Genomic DNA, 20,122 nt, shown 5'->3' with positions numbered 1-20,122 from the left:
TTGGCTGAGAAAACGATGAAGGCATCTGCGTAACATACTCTTTTAGCAGTCTGGTTTTTTTGGGGGGGGGTTTCAATTTTAATTTTTAATAATACAAATCAGTCCATTGGAGCTGACAGCCAAAGTGAAAATCATTGGTAATTAATGCTTCCTTATCTTCCATCAAAGAAGGAATGCAGCTTTATGGTTCCTGGCACTCCTAACCCTTTCGCTGCCAGATGGCCCACCAATGCAGAGAGAAGCATTTCTGGCCACTGTCAACGAAAGGGGTAATCCCTCCTTAGACCAGTCAGCCTATGGATAAGTGTCATGTTTAACCCTTTTGGTGCCCCAAGTCGTAGCCACTGCGTCATGGGATCTGGCACTCCAAGGGCCTCATAATGAGTAGCTATGTCATGCCCTTAGAGCAGGGGTGGGCAACTCCAGTCCTCAAGGGCCATCAGAAGGTCAAGTTTTCAGGATATCCCTGCTTCAGCACAGGTGGCTCAGTCGAAAACTTACATATACCGCCATCTGTGCTGAAGCAGGGATATCTTGCGGAGGCCGGGTCACTTCAGTGGTTCGCCCAATGAGGGTGAACCAGCTCCATGACGTAATTGACTACGCCTCGGACACGCTTCCCAGTCGAGGGGATCTGTAGTTCACAGATCGCTCGGCTGACAGGCGTGCGCCTGCACCATGGACTCGGCCTTAATCAGAGGCCCAGTCTTCGATTGAGCCAGGTGTACTGAAGCTGGGATATCTTTAAACCTGACTTTTTGGGGGGTCTTGATGACTGGAATTGAGAACCCCTGTTCAAAGTTGTAATGCCCCTTTAGTAAGAGAAGTTACAGAGGGCTGTGTCATTGCTCACGTTTTGCAATGTATACCTTGTGCATTAATTCATAATGTCCATTTCGTGCAAAACACTATAATTAAATACATATTTCTGGGATGATCAACATACACACTGCTCTAGGAAAAATTGAGTATATGGGCACAAAACCTCTGTTTTCATTTTAAGTCTGAGCAGTTCTATCCAGAACTCTGTTTTTCATTGAATCCAATGGGTAGGAATGAAAAGCACAATGTTTCGGACCGTGTAAAGGAAACACGTTTATCAGAAGGCAGTAACTACTGCTGCTTGGTTAACACCTTTCCAATTGAGGCTGGTACACATAACCCATCTATATAGCTTAAAGGCCATTTAGATGCCATGGTAAATTATTTTCAAACAGAAAGTGAGTACAACTCCAAACTGAGAACCTTTGGGTCTTATTTAATGTTAAAATACAAGATATTCCCTCTTTGCAGAGATGCTCCTCCCCCCCCCCCCCCCCCCCCCCAATTCCAACACCCTTTTGTGACACCTTTTGTTACCCCTCAAAGGAATGGGGAACATACTATACAGTATACATGTATAAAGAGTATCTCGAAAGCTCACACAAATAAAAGCATTTTGTTAGCCACAGACCGGTATCGTATATTAGTTTTTGAGTGTATATATATATATATATATATATATATATATATATATATATAGAAACCCTGTCTTCCCATAAGAAAAGGCACAAAAGCAGCAACACTCAGATAAAGCAAAAAGACATGTATTAGCAGTTACAAAACAGCACACTATATGGGTTTATAGTGTGCTGTTTTGTAACTGCTAATACATGTCTTTTTGCTTTATCTGAGTGTTGCTGCTTTTGTGCCTTTTCTTATGGGAAGACAGGGTTTCTATATTGATTTCTATGGAGCATGCACCTTGACTTTACATTTGTTGCTTGGAGTGCTGGCTGCTGCTTTTTGTTGTATGTATATATATATATATATATATATATATATATATATATATATATATATATGTAGAGGTATCAGTACCGTGTTAGCCGAGCTTCAATAATCAAAAAATAAATAGATGATACCGTTCTGTGGCTAACGAAATGCTTTTATTTGTGCGAGCTTTCGAGATACACTGATCTCTTCTTCCGGCGATGTTACAATGAACATCGCCGGAAGAAGAGATCAGTGTATCTCGAAAGCTCGCACAAATAAAAGCATTTCGTTAGCCACAGAACGGTATCATCTATTTATTTTTTGATTATATATATATATATATATATATATATATATATACATACATACATACACACACACACACACACACACACACATACACACATATACACACACAGATGTTAGTGAGTATTTGCAATAATTTTTTCAATTTGTATCACTTAATATTAAATGCAGACTGCACCGCAGTTAATAATCCCTGTAAATTAATGTTTTCATGCCAGGTAAAGTCTGTGTATGTTTCATATATCAAGAAAGGAGCCAACATTATGGTTTGTACAGTATTGTCTTATGTAAATATCACATTCCAATATATATTAATGTAACCCTCCACTGCCCGGCTTCTAGGGTTACATCGGTGTGTTATGTATGGTTACTCCGCATGGGTTACCGTGACTTAGGGTACGGGATTCAGGCGGCTGAGCGATGAGGTAGCAAGGTTATAGAATAATGGGCGCCAGGAACTTTTGGAGTACAACAGTCATTTATTTGTGTCCCCAAGCACAAGGATCGCTCATACACATTAACAACGTTGTACTGTATTTTATATCAGACAGACATGAATATGGTTCTTCCGTTAGTGCCCACTCTTAACACTGGAATGGAGGTACATTTACTTAGTTGATCTGCGTAGGTGTGGGACCGCCGAGTCGCCCTTGTTTCTTTGGGACATCATCGGTATTAATCAGATTCCACTAGGCCCTTTACAGGAGTCCTGGCATGTCTTTCTTACATGACCCGATACCTTTGGCCTGTTTCGGAACTGCCTCTTCCATACAGACTGATGAGGAATATTGGAGCTGATCCGCCGATATCCGGGAGCCCTCTTTCCTAAGGCCGTTTGTGGCGTGCCGTATTCTCTTTCCTGTACTATTCAGGGCTCCTTTCCTTCTTTTGGGGATCCTTACTATCTACAACATAATAAACAGGTGGGTCTGGTCTGTGCTATTACTTTATAAACATTACTTATCTACTCTCCCCAAGGCTCCTCTCTTCATGTCCTCCTGGAACCTAACCTTCTTGAACTTTCCCCTCCCCTTATACACTCAGTGATGTCATGATCCCATAACAACACAGGGTGGAGCCCGGCACACACTAACCATACTAGTAACCCTTTAGAGGGGGCGTTATATTGATATCTACATGTAGAGATATATTCTGGTTATATATTTTTATTATATATACAGCTGTACCCCGTTCTAACGCGGTCCTTGGGGGGGAGCACTGAATGAGACCGCGTTATAACCGGCTTCGTGTTAAAATTTCGGCGCACGAGGGATTCCGGCATCTAGATCTCTCTCCTCTTTGCTGTCCGCTCTCTCCTCACTTCAAAGAGGAGATAGAGCTAGATGCCGGTAATTCCTCGCGGGGCAAAATGTAGGGTTTCAAATCTCGGGAGACACGCTCAGACCGCGTTCTAAGCGGATTTACGTTGTAGCGAATATAAACACACATGTACGTGACTGGGAACTGATTCATATCTGCTTTATCTCGGTGTGTGTGTGTGTGTGTGTGTGTGTGTGTGTGTGTGTGTGTGTGTGTGTGTGTGTGTGTGTGTGTGTGTGTGTGTGTGTGTGTGTGTGTGTGTGTGTGTTTATATATGTATATACAATATATATATGTGTGTGTGTATATATCTTTAAAACACTGGGATCTGACTGCAGATTCACAATACTAGTTGTACTTTAGTCTTGCAATGTATTTAAAGGGAATTCTAACAAAGCACATCAAATTATTAAGGTCTGCAGGAGGGGCTTAATAAAAGCACTGACTCCTTAAACAATGACACTGAGTTTGAAGCAGGGGAGCCTGGTTCAAATCCCAGTGTCAGCTCCTTATGACCTTGAGCATGTTACTTTATCTCCCTGTGCTTCAAGCACCAAAAAATAGATTGTAAGCTCTACGGGCCAGGGACTCGTGCCTGAAATGTATTTATGCACAGCGCTATACAAGGAAAAGAAACCCGATTATTATTACCTTGCTGCCACTATGTGTGGGAGGTAGGGGTGTGGTTTCCAAAGACCTGCCCTGATTGGCTGATCCCTGGGTGTCATGGCATTTTACATTACGGCTTCTGGGACTTGTAGTTCATCTATCTGTAAATATAATACTATTGAACAGGTGCAGTGTTACAACTAGAAAAACACATTAAAGGGGGAGCAATGGATTAGATCATGAATATTAATGAATATGAATATATATGCAATCTCGACCAGTGGGGGTAGGGAAAATAGCACAAATATAAGATCTTACTACTCACACGGCCATGTGTAAGTAAATACACAACAAAAGGTAACTTTACTTGTCTTTGCTTTTGACTCTATGGAAATCCTTGTCCAGATGGTCCTCGGATGCTCCCAATATCATATACACAATGTATAGGGAGCAAAAGATTAGACGAAATACTTTCGCAATATAGCAGGGAGATCAGCCAGGGGAGGTTTAGAGTGAATAATGCTAGTAATATCACAATACTCACACGGGCATGAGTAAGTACATACACAACGAGGCGTTTCTGTTCCTTCCTCATTCTCTCATTTTGCAAGGGGAGGGCAGCTACATTAGTAGTTACGGTAATATTGTGTTATTTTCTTTTCTTTCTGATTGAGTTCTTTCTGATTTAGTCCTTATACGAGTTAGCGCCCGAGTTCTTTTGTTTTACTGCAGTGTTACAACTCCCAGAAGCCGTGCAGAGAAGGGATATCACATGACAAGCAGCAGTCTGAAACAGAGGCGCCAAGGCTGTATTTTTAGGCGCTTGGTCGACCAGTCGCCAAGGATTTTTCCACCCCTGATATACAATATGTATTGTGAGTAGAGGAAGTGTGGTGACAATACAGGCATATAAGAAGCCTGTGTTGGGTAGTACAGAACAAAGCCGGGTTTGTCAATTGGTCACATTGTACTGTATGTATGTATTGTTACCACCTGCCAAGTTTAGAATTGGGTTCACAGTATACTTTGTGACACATCAATTGCTATGGAAGGAAATATCAAAGGAGATCTTTATAGAAATCTGTAGTTTTCACATGCATTTTTCGGCATGATGTTTTATTCACCATATGACATGATTCACAATCTGTACATTTTTCTCCTTCAATAAAACCTCAGTAGTCGTCTTTAAGAGAGCTGCAGAATTTAAAGGCAGCATGGGCCTTGTAGGGGGCAGTAACATTTTGCAAAAGACCTGACCTTCAAGGACTACTGGAAAAGCCAAACGTTTATCAACTTTTTACTGCTGTTTTAATACATTATATATAATACTGAAAGCTGTTGGTTTATTTGAAATATATCAACCCTACCACATCAATAGGATTTTTACGCACATACAGTAGGATAAGTAATCTCGGGTTCCCCAAAGTTGCAATAAGTTTTTAAGGAGTTCCATGGAATCACATTATATATTTTTCTACAGGGTTGGAAACTCACTGTTGTAGTGGCCCTTTAATGATCAGTCCCATTGTTGGGGTCAAAATCTGCAGAACAACAAATAGTAATGCTTGCACAGCAAACCGTACTCCAGATGCGTAGGTTTAGGACAGTCAATGTTGAACTAAGCTGTGGTCTAGTGTTTATTTTAATTTGGTAACTCTTACAGTACATAACTGCTTTAGGGTTTTTAGGAACGCCAATATCTGATCAACCAGAAGCATATTGAATTTACAGTTAAAGATGCAACAAATACGGGTTGTTGCACAGTGAGAAAGTAAAAACGGCGGTCTAGTACTACAATAAACTGAAAACATTTAGGTTCTCTGGCTGTTTTTATATCATTTATGTCAACGATATATTAAGACTGCAATCCTCCTCCTTTAATGGGATCAACCTTGTTCAGTAGCCTGAACCCATGAAGCAAGATCGTAACGATCTTACCACTGGAGAAGAGGACTCGAGTACTATTCTCATCCAAATGGTATAGAGTGCAGTGTCGCTGGCGTGTGCCAGTGAATGAGGGAGACATTGTTAAGACAGACACCTTCTGCCTTCACTGATGGTCTGCTGCTGCAGGGGCCCTATTTGGCACTTGTAACCCGATGGTCCATACCATAAAGCCACCAAAGTGAACTTCAATGGTTTAAATGTAGGTGATTGACGCAAATCAGAGAAGTGCAAGTATGCTATATAATTTCTGACACTTGTAATGTCTTTATAGTCAGAAAATGTGCTGGAGAGCATGTTTACCTAATCTTGTTTGTTTTTTTGTGACTGTTGTATACGCAGTGAGATTCATTATACAGAATTTCACCCTTTAGTTTAGATCATTATTACAGCATAATTGGTTTATAGATAGTAGACAAGACCCACAATTACCAGGTAGCATTTAAATTAAATGTAACTAGGAGAAATAAACTGGTGGAAATGTTACTTTAAAGGAGATGGAACCTTTCTAGAGAACCACTTGCATTGATAAGTTGTTTATTTTTGTACCTGCTAAAGCGAGGGGGGGGGGGGCAACTCCATTCCCTGATTCAGCACAGGTGGCTCAATCAGAGGCTCAGTTTTTGACTGAGCCACCTGTGCTGAAGCAGCAATATCCTGAAAACCTGACCTGTTGGTGGCCCTTGAGGGCATGAGTTGCCTACCCCTGTACTAAAGGGACTGCCCTTTTAACTGGCAGTTTCTCAGTGATAAGGGTACATGTTTATTTCCAAGGATCCCACCTCCGCTCTATAGGAACAGAGGTATAGAGGTGCTCTGAAGCTGGAAGTTGGCAGGCTGAGGGGAAGGGTGAGGAAGTACTGTACTTCTTCACGGAAAAGGATGATGGTTTCATGGAATAGCCTCCCAACAGGTGTGATAGGGGAATATATTACAGTATGGGAATTCAACAAGGCTTATGATAGGCATAAGGCTATCCTAAATACGATAGAAAGTCATGGATCAAATATGATCCAAGGTTTTACAGCAGACAGGAATTGGGCAATGGGTGCGCCAAGTGGTTTTATCTGCCATTAAATTCTATACTGTGATACAGTAGATAGGTAGAAAATAAACAAGCGCACACCTTGGCATGTTAACTACACACTGCTTTCCTTAGGAGCTAGTTAGAGGTTCAAGTTCAACCACGGAAAGTGTGCAGCACAGATTTTAAAGAGGTGATGATGATGGGTGGGTTTTTTGGATATTCCTTCGGCGATCATTGTTTAATACCCCTGAGAAAATAGATTAATATTATTATTTCTCTGCAACAGACAATTGGTGGAATATATCACACAATTAAAAGAACGAGAGATGAGACTTCAATGTGAGGTCCACGATTAACACGCTGTGAAACTGCTTTTCCATGTAAGGCCGCGCTTATAGTGCTGGCGACAGCGACACGACCGATGACATCACCCGTCGCCACCAACGAAAGTTATAATTAGATTTTCCGCGACTGTCGCCAGTGACGTCACGAAAGGGGGCGGGCCGCGGTCTCTGGTTTAGAGACAGTCACATGTGGCGACTGTCTCTAAAAAAATGAAATAGACCCGGCTTCAAAATATTTTGGCGCTCCGGCGCCGTCGCGCTTACTATAAGCACATGCGACGGAGTCAATGTATTTGATTCGGAGCGACGTCGCCATCGCAAGGCACTATAAGCGCAGCCTAAGTGAAGCCCATTCATATGAATAGAAATCCAACCCTTCACTGACACGGAGAAGCAGCTTCACTGCATGTTGAATAGGGGCTGTGCTGTTGTTCTATTAATGGGTTTTACGTTGAATTCGTTATCCTGATCACTTATTTACTGGACTGCTTCATGATGGACTAATTATGTAGAATTAGTCATCCGAAGTATAACGTGTGAAGTCATTGCTTGATCACGTATGTAATAAATCAGGCATCTTGGATTCATTATGTAGCATTAGTAACATGTTCAAAGGAATAGAGTGTGAGGTGATTGCATCACTTGCACGTGAGCCGGAGAAATTCTTCTAATGAGATCAAACGTGAAAAGGGCTCTGCAGCCATCAGCATCACTGACATCACGTTGTAAAACACTCAAATACCTGGCCTACTCAAATTTGTACATGGCCGATTCCTACAGATTCTCATGCAGTTACAATAGTGTGCTGCATTAGGACATGAACACAATTAAATTCTGTATATAATGTAGAAGATGTTCTACTGAAGCTGTCAATTGTATTTTGTAATATATGTTGCTAGGTGAGACTGCAACTCTAAAGGACTTTAGGGAACATTAATCAAGTAGCGGTACAGGTTACCGCACCCGTTCCGGCATAAACTCACATGCCCCTAAGGGCAAACATTTACTGATGGGCAATATCCACTACCAGGTGCATCATCAGGGCCGCCGAGAGGGCGGGGAGAGACAGGACAAATGTTTCCGGCCCGGAAGTTCTGGGTTGGGCTTCTGTGTGCCGCATGGCCCCAGCTCTCCTCAACTGCGGGGCCCTCTCTTGCCATGCCCCTTCTCAGAGAGAAAGTGGAGAGAGGACAGGGAGAGGAGAGGGAGGGGACGGTGAGTTAGGAGAGGACGGGGGTGAGTGAGGGGAAGGAGATAGAGAGGGCGTACTCGCAGGGTCACCGACAGGGGGAGGTTTGCGCCACGGGAAAGCTGTTGGTAGCCCTGTTCATCATACCTGCAAAAGAATAATATCGTTTTCTTCATCTGTTTATAGATTACTTAGAATGTGAAGCAGAAAACTTGTTCCGAACAGAGGAAACTCTACCTCTTCAATAGAGACCATGTCTTTGTCTTCAGCCCCTATACTCTTGATATCGCACGTAACTAACTTGATTACATAATTATGCTCACTCCCTACATGTGTTATGTATATGCCCGTGCAGATGTAAACATCCATGGAACGGCTGGGACATTCCGGTCGTTCTTTAAGTGTCTTTCCTCGCACCAGGGTCCAGGAAGGCTTTTTTTAAAACTGCATCCTGTGTATACATCAGCCTTAACAACTGAATCGCATGCAAGCGACAGATGTACATAGATGTTAATCATCCATTCACTCCGTGGGGCATTACATAAGATCATCAGCTGTACTTCATAGCATTGTGCTGTGCTGTTTAACAAGCAAAAATGTTGAATTGTTGTGCATTACTCGCTTCCATGCTGGAAAGTCCTCTTGTAGTTGCCATTTAAAAAAAAAAAAAAAAGCATTCATGTTGAGCTTGATTTCAGGCAAATAAAATAAAAACGATGCTGTTTGGTGACCATTGTGAAAAACGTTAGTGTATTCATGCAGTAGGAACTACTAAAATAGGAGTATTTACTGTATATACAGTATTTGATCCACTTTTGTTTTGAGTGCCTTCTTGACATACAATATGAAAGCTAATTGTCTAGGTTAGAGCGCATTCATGTGGTCTAAATCAGGGGTGCTCAATTCCTGTCCTCAAGACTCCCCAAAAGGTCAGGTTTTAAGGATATCCCAGCTTCAGCACAGGTGGCTCAGTCTGAGCCACTGATTGAGCCACCTGTGTGCTGAAGCTGGGATGTCCTTAAAGCCTGACCTCTTGGGGGGACTTGAGTTGAGCACCCCTGATCTAAACAGAAGAGCAGCACCCTCCCTTTCTGTCCATGTCACACGGCCTCGCTCAGGAGAGATCACATAATCGCAAGTTGCCGGAGGAGGCGGGTCCCTGCGGTACTGCAGCCTCGGGCACTTCCGAGGACAGAGTTTCAGTGGAAGTATTGGTCCTGGAGAGCTGTAGAAATTGGTTTTGGGGGTTCAGAAAATTATGAATTTATCATCAAAGCAATTATCTTAATGTACTGAAGAAAAATACAAAAATATCTTCATTATCACTATACACATTACAAAGCAAACCACACATGTGAGATTAAATAGTACCCCACTCTATTATTGTATGCAAAGAATAAAAAGAAAAAAAGTACAATCATGTTTATAGACAGGCAGAGCAGGAAAATAGTGGATCCTACGGCTTTCTAAAGTAGTTCTCGATTAAGGTAACAGTCTTGGCATATACTGTACAGATGCTTTGTCCAGCACTATACGCATACAGTACAGGGATTCTGTAAGGGACCTGCATATAGTACAGTATGTGGGTATTAATGACAACTTTCAAGCTTCTGCATTGCTCCTATAAGACACACTCATATAGGAATCTATGAAAATACAACATTTGACGGTAGGTCAAAATCACTTGGCTCACCTACAGTAATCTGCCTATTTCCTATCTGCTGTATAGCCTCAGTCCCCACTTTCCTTTGTATTTATGGTAGCCATAAGTCTATCCCAACCATTTATGAATTTCCTTGCTGTATTAGCTTTGTTTAATGAACAGTCAATCGAAATCATTTAACTAGTTGCTTTTCAAATTGCATGTAGTATCCACTGGGGCAAATAACTTGGAGGTGTCCTGATTGTTAGCTAATTTAAATAGCCAACCTCAATTGAAACTGTAGATACAACATTACAACTGTAACCTGAATTTGTGTCCAGAACCCCCCAAGGTAAAACTGACCTGCTGCACAATTAATTAATTAATACGGAGTATAGCTACAGATGTATCAAGACTATCCCCAGTGCCGCGGATGAACAAGCAAAAGTCTGCAGTGCCGGGGACAGTGTTTGCCGCGATGGAGCTGCCGGGTATCCATGCTTCTGAGTGGGACGCCCTGCAGCATTAATATGGTGCCGCAACTGCTGCAGTTGCATAACTCGGTGTCCCCTCGCGGCGGCGTCGGCGTCATTAACACATGACCGTGACACATTTCGCATGTATGAACTTGCTTCGTCAGAATGTTAGTATTCAAGGGTGGGTCAAACATTTTCCTTCGAACAAAAACTGCTGCGTTAAAAACCCTTTCCGCCAGTGAGGCCAACATCTCAATCCCACATTGAAGTAAGTCTGTAGTTCAAATGGGCAGTTGCCGAGTACCACAACTTTCATTCCCACTTTTAAGCCTCTTGTGTGCAGAGAAGTCGACAACGTAATGCGGTGCTGGACCCCCTGGCACTCAAGGGGTTAAATAACCATGTTATTTCCCAACGTTAACCGTGGCACAACTTAGTAAATCTGAGGGAAATATGATTTAGACCCCAATTAGCTAATTTGCACCTTAATTCCACATAGCCGTAAAAACGAACACCAACCTTTTAACACAATTCTCGTGTGCTAGGAATAAACAACGTTTCGAACATCGAATTAACCCTTTTGTTGCCAGAGGGGCCAGCAACGCATTGAAGAGCAGCAAAGGGGACAAACAGGAAGCTACTGATCTGCGCTAGGTCACAAAGATCTCGATTTTAACAGAGACCCTGCGGTTGACAATGTTGTGAAAAGACCACAGGGTCAATGAGCTGACTCTTCCGATAAGTATCGATGTACTGTAGTAGCCACTTTTGCATGGGAATGGTTTCCTGACTCGCCTCCTTCTTGTTTTCTGTCTGTCTGCAAGGAAATCAGAGCTTTTTTTTTACTGCTGCACTTTGCCAAACCCACAGCATAATAACTTCTGCAGGTACCTTATGGTTCCCACGGGGAGGACTGTCCCTTTGACAGCATTCTTTGTTCTCCTACTGTCAGACAAAATCAGTCCATCCAGAGCAACAATAAATCTGTAATGTATATCACATTTTAGCTGTCCATGTGCTTTCTATTATTGGTTCTTTTGTCCCTGACCAAAAGACTTCTAGCTGTTCTCAGCGGTGAATACACACTGAAGATACCAGAATTTGACCTCATGTTTATCAGAATGTCCTAATCTGGGTGTGCGGTGGCAGCTCTACTGTAGGTCTTGCGGGGCCTGTAGGTCTTGCGGGGCCCTAGGCAGTAAATTGACAGGGGTCCTCCAATGTTTCACTGCTTTTCTGTAGCAATATATTTGTTAAGCTTTTTATTATTTGACACAAAGCAATAAATGATAATGCGAGTCACATCTATAGGGGCCTGTAAAGAAGAATTTAGGGATATATTATACAAAAGTGGCCTGACTTTTCACGTGACCACGGTTTGCTGGGAAGCAAGACCGAGGCAAACGGTGTTTGCAAGGAAAGCCAGAATAGCACACACAGCCGCCGTGGTCACCTGTGCCTGCATCTTCGCCACAGCAATATATTTTTTTATTTTTTGGGGTGCGCCTCTAGGGAAAGTGAGTTAGACGTTGCAGTGAGAATTATGAAACCTTGATGTACTGCAGCTCAATTCAGATTCAAAATATATATTATTATTATTTTTTAATCCTATTTTCTGCTCTACATTTAATTATAACCCTGATATTTTATGTTAAACTCCTCCTGTGCAAACTGACAGAGAAAGCATACAAGTGTCTCCCATGTACTACCTTGGATGTCTCCCTCCCCTTTCCCCCTGTCTGTTTCACCTCGTGGGAGCCTGTGTGTGGCCCTTTCAACTGCGGGGTCCTGTGCCGCCGCTGCCGCCAATGTAGCCTAAAGGTAGAGCCACCTCCTGTGGTTGGCACCTATTTTATCGGTTCCACAAAAGTAATCACAACCAGAGAAATAGCTAGTGTTCCCCTGTTGTCCTCTATCTGACAGCTACAGTACTTAGACAGTGTGTTTACCAAGAGCATAACTAATTGAATGAGCAGCATAACTTACCAATGTAATTGGCTTCCTTAGTAAGATTTAATCACCCTAATTAACAATTCTAATTATTTGTGTTCAGTGAAAAATTAAGTTGTTTTTGTTTTCTATTGGGCAGCTGACTCCATGTATATCAGCTACTGTAATTATGGCTATCTATGTGACTACAGATTGTTTCATAATTACATACAGAAGCAAAACACAATTTACCTGTAGATTTTAAGATTAACAATCAGTCTTTTCTCTAAAAGACATTACATGAATATTGTAAAACCCTTTAAACATGGGTTCATAAAAGTCTTCACCTCCCTACACACACACACACACACACACACACTGGACAGTCATGGAACTATTTGCAAAATGAAAATGATGACAGAACAATGAAAGTTTTGTCTTTTTACCTTGTGCTATTTTAGTTCACTAACAAGTGACTGGCCCCTTTTCTCTGTCATTGTCTTTGAGTCGTCTGCATCTTTCCGCAAGATATTGGGGGAAATTGGGTACCTGCGTGAGAACCGGAGATGGTCTGCACCTCAGTTAACGTTGGCGGCAGAGATGTGCGAACGTTCCAAGATACAGATGCAGCCACCAGTATTAGAACACTTGTACCTGGGAGATTCTGGGAGATTCTGGGGCAGTCTCACAGTAAATGCCTCAACATTTCTGTGAGCTTCTTAATGGCCCATTGGATTAACACAGCAGGGAGTCCCTGCAGTCCCATTCAGATTGAATGGGACTGCAGGGACCCCCCGCTGTGTTAATCCGATGGGCCATTAAGAATCTCATAGAAATGGTGAGGCAATGTTGCGGCAAATTGAGGCATTTACTGTGAGACTGCCCCAGAATTTCCAAGGCAAGAGTTCTAATACTCGTGGCTGCATCTTTATGCTTTGCTGTCGTTTCGAACGTTCCAAAAATTTTGAAAAATCTGCAACAAAAGGGTCCAGCGAAAAAAGGGCAATTTGTTCAACATGTGCTATTTCTCACCACTGAGAACAGCTAGAAGCCATCTCGTCAGGGATGAGAACCAATAATAGAAAGCACATGGACAGCTAAAATGTAATATACATTACAGATTTATTGTTCCTCTGGATTGACTGATTTTGGCTGACAAAAAGGGAACAAAGAAAGTTCCCAATGGGACAGTCCTCCACTTGGGAACCATGAGTTAGTTACCTGCAGAAGTTATTATGCTGTTGGTTTGGCAAAGTGCAGAAGTAAAAAAAAATCTGTGGTTTTCTAAAGCAAAATGAATTGAACATGCAACGCCCATTGACTTTGTGTTACTGTAGGTGAACGTGTTGCAATCTTTTGGACCAAAGCGATCTTTTCAGTTGAACCTAAAAGGGTGAAGTTTCCACATCTGTAGTTAGCACCTAAGGTTTTTCCAAACATTTATTGCAATGTGAGAAATTGCCTTGTTGGGGCATATTGCTTTATTATTCATTTAACAGGCAAGTTAATACCATACCCATCTACTTTCTCTCAATGTAGAAAACGTGATCAACGGACAAGACCATGAGGTGATGATGCAAATTGACTGTGAGGTCATGGACACCCGCATCCTCCATGTGAAATCTGCATCCATCCCTCCGTTCCTTCGACAGCACCAAGAGAACCAGACCAACTCATTCTACAACTCTCCCACCTCTAGCACAGATACGGCTCATGTTGTAAGTGCAATCACTGAGTCACCGCTGTGAGGGAGAGACCTGCGTTTTAAGCCACTTGCTGCCTCGTTGTTGTTTTGGAGACCCTTTCAAAAAGGTTTCAGTCTATAGAGATATCATACATATATCTCACGGATGTTCCTTCCGTGCTTACAGATGCAATATGAACATATTTATTTAATTGTCTCTTCATCTACTCAAAAGATCTTTGCAATAATTGCATTATTTTCCTAATTGTTAAAGATGACCTCTTCACTGATAGAGAGTGATTAACAGGGCTTTTTAGGGAAGAAATTATTTTTATTTAAAGATACAGTACCACTTAGGACAAGAATGAACTAATAGCAGTGGTAGGTGCAGTGGATTGCACATTGGGGATTTTTTTAAATAATGTAGTTTATCATTGGGTTTTTAGAACATATTCTAAAGTCTCTTTAACATACCCTTGATAAAAAATGGAGTTGTATAAACATACCCAGATACACTTATATGAATGCCACACCATATGAATTCACATTAAATTAAATTGCAGCATCAATATATATGTAGCCTAGGTATTGGATATCACTATATCATTTGTACTTGAGTCCTCTTACCAGTCTTTTTCCTTAATAAAAATGATTGAGACACATACTTTCTGTTATGTGTTTGCCAGTTTCCATTTGGAGAGCAGACTGTGAAGGATCAGGGTATTGTTCTTATTACCTCCACCCCAATTACAACTCAATCTGATGAATGCACAGGCAACTACTACTGGAGGTGTTGATAACATGCATTATGTAAGGCAAACGAAAGGCACAAGATAAACCCCCAAATCCCATATTTACACTTTATACGAACATTGCCAAAGCAACATTAATAATAAATAAATGTAATAAAGGATCACTTAGTAAATATGACTCTTTCACAATTCTCTAAGCGACGATGCAGGGTATTCTCTCCCCCGCTCCCTCACCCCACGGAGTTTCTGCCATTGACCTGATTGGTAGTTAATGCCAGATTGGGGTGCAATTCCCTAAATTGGCGCTTAGAGAATCTCCCCTTTGTGTCATTTATCTTTTTGTCCTACCCACTTTTTCTATGTATTTGTAATACTACGAGGTATTTGTACATTAAAGAAGAGACCGGGTCAACCGACCTTTAGACTGTAAACCTCTAAAGCTCACATCTCTTCACCCCCAGCCCTATCTGGGATAATATTTTGCTCTTGCGGAGTGTGTTGTTCCGGCTGCTTGTATTATTAATTAACATGCATTGTATCTGTCTACTTGTAATTCAAAGCATGGGAGGGCAATGCTATGCAGAACAAGGTGGTCGGTGAATGGTCATTGGTTTGAATTACATGTAAAAAGATACAGACATAGTAATGGTTAAATTGTCATTTTGCTTTAGTTTAGTGTTGACTTTATTCACAACATACACTTTACTATCAAATCCAAAACGCTGGCCAAAATATTAGAAACCTCCATTGTATTATCCATTATAATGACTGATGAGAGCATATTTATTAACTGAAGGGTACAGTGTACTAGTCTATTCCAATACATTCTTCTTGACTATCCTGATAGTTATGTCAAGGTAGAAAGCTATTGCATAAGAGGGTGGTGGTTAGTTGCTCAGATCATAGTATGAAGAAAAGACCAGTTGTTTATCTCCCAGCCAAATAATTTCTGAGGAGCGGGGATGATTATTTGACTGACCTTCCCAATATTAGATATGTATATGTATAATACACACACACAAAGTCCAGAGACAAGGCACTCACGTTTAAATTATTTAAAGGTTGACCAAGGGTGCAGACGGTCAGATAGCAGAACACGGGACAGGCACTACAAGTTACAAAAGGTGAAGATGTATCCTGTTTTGTAACTTGGAGTGCCTGTCATAGCGGTGCGGGGGACAGTGTCTGCCGCAGTGGAGCTCAGGGGAGTTCATGCTTCTGAATGAGACCCCCTGCAGTGTTAACCATTCGTTGCTATGACCGCGCGCAGCAGCAGCACCGAGCACAGTAAGTCTTGGGACATCTGTATCTTTAGCTAACGTGACCTTTTGTCATTAAGGTTTTAGTACCCCATAAAAGAAGCAGTTGAATTTGTGGTATAATTTTTACTTTTAATATGTTTTTTGCTTTGATTTATTGTTTTACATTTAATGTGGGTTTTTAAATGATTTTAGTGATAAGGGGATTGTATTAAAGTTAAGTAGTTTACTTTTTTTTTTTTAACATTTGTTGTGTTCATTACAAAGTTTTTGCTTAATTCTTGTCGCACTGAGATAGGTTGTCCACTGGATTAAAGCACTGGCATTTTATCTTCTGTAATGAAGGTTTCCATCTCGCTCTTTATTATGCACTTCTTTGCAACTTACAGGTATCCTCATAAATACTTTCATGTTATACAGAAGTTCTGCAAGACTTAAATATATATACATACACACACACGTGCGCTATTTCTTAAACTAATATATTTAGCATGGTTTAATAGAAGTCGATGTAAAGTGACAGTGCACCCTAAACCACAAACCTTGAGACCATGGGCCTTATTCATCAAGCTGCAGTAGTGCCGATAGCAGCTAGGGAGTCGGTGGCAATTTGCCCGTGATGGGCTGTGTTGCATCTTATTTGATAGGGCTGCAGGCCTCAAAATGCAAAATCTTATTTCCAGGACACTTCTTCCTTTTTAAATCTAGTACATAATTGCAACTGTAAATGGGAAATCATTTGCAATGTATCAACAACTTGGAAAGGATTCCAGGGCTACCCCCTGGCAGCACAAACCGTTAGTCTGCCTACATCTGTATCTGAATATGTTCAATTATATGACACCTTATATCAACTTCAATAAATCCACATTCCATCATCACATGTGATGATCGCAGAATGACCAGTGCAATGGATTACAATATCTCTGTAGGTGATCATATTAATTGTGGCGCTCCAACCTGAGATAATTGTTTGTGGTTGCTGTTATAACTCATGAAAAGTTCAGATCAAAAGACATTTAGCTGGGAAAGACCCATCAGCCCTCGGCCGTAACTACTCATATGGAATCTCTTTGAACAACCGTCATTGCTCGTTAAACAGAGGGAAGGTGAGTTAACCTGCAATAAGCCCCAATATAACCTTGAGTTCAAACACACTGCTAATTACCACTAAAAGTAAAAACGTGTTATAACTGTTATTGCTGCTTCAAAGGTGTGTTGTTAGTATAAGGTGAGAGAATATTTATAACCCACAACCTGGAACTGAACACACAGTAACCTATTGTCGAACTGGTACCCCATACAGTGCCATTCACTAAAACCATTTTCTTCTGATAAATAAGAACAGAAAGTATACGAATATGGAAGATGCTGTCATGCCTGAAATATAGATTTGTGTATTGTACATGCTTCTGCTGCCCTTTAATCTTTATTAATCACAACAGAAGAGCTCTTTCATGCTTTGGGCTCTTATCAATTGCTTTCTGTATGTTGTGTTGCATTGGTGATCGGGCTTGGGAGTTAGTTATCTTTTGCCTAGAGTCCCAATAATGATTTTCGAGCTCTTACTATGGTAGAACGGTTTACATGTCTGCAATTGTGGATTATATTGCATTATCTTAATCTCCTGTAAGGAGGAGACTGACGTATTTCTCTCAGTTTAAGATATACACCCTTAAAGCTGCAAACCAAGCAATATCCTACTGTACGTGTGTGTTTTTTTGTTTTTTTATAATAAATCAGTTCTGTACTATGAAAAAATACTTGTAGCATTTTTCTTTTTTAAACCAACTCTGAATGACATTTTTTTACGTATTATAATATAACAAGTATTTTTTGTTTCTATAGCAACCATTTACAAAGTCACGTCTCCTTCCTTTTCTGAAACAGGCTCTGGCACACCCCTTTTTGAGCCCTGCACTCTCTCTAGCAGTGCACCAATTGTATCTGGTGACTGCCTGGTCACATGATATTCCCCACAGAACTTTGCATCTTTGGTCCTCTTCTGCTGCACTGGCAGCCATTTAGTGAACTCCCAAGCCCAATCTTCGCCGATAATCGGCAACTTTGCGAATGACTTATTGTGTGGATTGTATTGATGCACATATTAAAGGGAAAATAATAAAAAACCGTCAGCTTGGGCTGCTGCTTTAAGAACAGTGACAAGACTTGTACTCTATTTTCCTTTTTTTATTGCGCTCATAACAAACCAAGTTCATAATGTCTCATTTGTTTCATTATAACTTGTCATCATTAAGAATTTAAGTTGAATAGAAAGAAAATAATAACGTGACGAGCCCCTCCTAAGTGTGCGGCACCCTTTGCTGATAGAAGAGTCTTGCGGCACATTGAACAATTCCCTACAGAGACCTCGCAACAGTTAGTATTTCTGCTTCCATATATCAGTTCTATAATACAAGGGAAGACATGTTGAAAGGTACAGTCCCATCTAGGACCAAATTGAACTACAGTAATAAGGAGTGATATGTTTATTAAGGTAAGACTAGACGATGGATGCCTTCACATAAAGATGAGCACAATTATGTTTAAATCATTTTTGAGACAAAAAAAATGTTTTGGTTTTTATATGTATTGGGATCTATGAAAGGGAGAGGATTGTCAATATTCTGTGTCCCTGCCGCATATATTGGATAATCGGATAGGTCTACATTTACCCCTGTAAAAGGAATAATTAGGAATGGAGAAATAAGGGAGGAATAAAGGCAGCAAACACATTTTACTTTTAAGGTTATAATGTTTGTAAACGTTTCTAGTATAAAGTTTACAAATTATTTTAAAATCATTACATGTATTTACTGCATTTGAAAATTGAATCAATTGCCTGATTTGAACCTGTTAAACGTGTCATAGGTTCAATTTAGCCTTTTTTTGGGACTGCGTCTTTGAAGAGTTATTTTATGTTCATATAGTGGGGATTTCTGTGTTTACAACATGTGTGATTAGAATTTGTAATTTACCAATGTAGATCTTGAATGACCTTGATGTAACAATGTGTCACTTTGTCCAGTCTTTAATGCAATAATGAATCTCTTTGTTACCCAATGAGATATCAATGGAATGCTTTGCAGAACTCTGTCACGGGATACAATTATTAACAACGTTGTTTAAAAAACATTAATAAAAAAAAACACTTTCTTAATGCGTGTCCTTATGTTTTTCTTTTTTCCAAATATTTTTTCTGTACGTTTCACATCTGTTTTGATTTTAGCAGCACAGTTTGTAAAATACAATTCCGCCCATGAAAGGAAGTGGGTACAGGGAGCAGCCACCCATCATCAGGCATCAAATCAAATACTGGTTTCACATATCTCACATCTGGTTGATAATGTGTTCTTAAAGAAGCATTTAAACTACGGTGACCTTCAAAACTGTTTACCCAGTCCGTCAACTCCAGGTCACTGGGGACCGATACTTTTCAATTTATCAACTGCAAACTGTATTACATTTACAGAACTGGCCCATAGCTATCTAGATAGATTGCATTAATTTAGCAGGCGTCTGGTTTCTGTCACTTTAATTCCATCATTGCTTGGAAGACCTGCAGTGCCAACACCGATTACAGTAAAGGAGGAAACCCAATAATGAACCATTAGATATAAGCCTACAGATCTAGTACTGTAAACAAATGCACGGATATTTTATATGTAAGAAAGTACAAAAGTCCCATCCCTGGGTAATCTCAAAGCAGCACTGTCGGATTTATTCATTTATAATGTCATAGCATATGCATTATAATACTATGGGGTAGATTCATCAAGGGTCGGGTCGGGTTAGTGGACCCGATCCAGCGTAAACTCGCATTGTTAATGGCAATTAACGCCAGATAGAGTGCGCTAACCCGTAGCACTGCGTGATGAATCTGCCA

At 40.8% G+C, this 20,122-nt stretch overlaps 1 protein-coding gene across 2 annotated transcripts in view; it reads left to right on the top strand.

Moving 5' to 3' along the window:
- The window catches only part of ATF6 (activating transcription factor 6), a 168,064-nt gene extending 148,668 nt beyond the window's left edge, over nt 1-19,396 (top strand). For both annotated transcript variants that reach the window (XM_075616811.1, XM_075616812.1), the window contains one exon: nt 14,081-19,396. In XM_075616811.1, the coding sequence (XP_075472926.1) occupies nt 14,081-14,289 (209 nt within the window). In that variant the 3' untranslated portion in view covers nt 14,290-19,396. The remainder of the gene's footprint in view (nt 1-14,080) is intronic.
- Nucleotides 19,397-20,122: the final 726 nt, after the last annotated feature.

The sequence above is a fragment of the Ascaphus truei genome, chromosome 10, assembly GCF_040206685.1.
Source record: "Ascaphus truei isolate aAscTru1 chromosome 10, aAscTru1.hap1, whole genome shotgun sequence".
NCBI lineage: Eukaryota > Metazoa > Chordata > Amphibia > Anura > Ascaphidae > Ascaphus > Ascaphus truei.
Note: the sequence above shows the minus strand (reverse complement) of the source record. Positions and strands in the feature narration are given on the sequence as shown.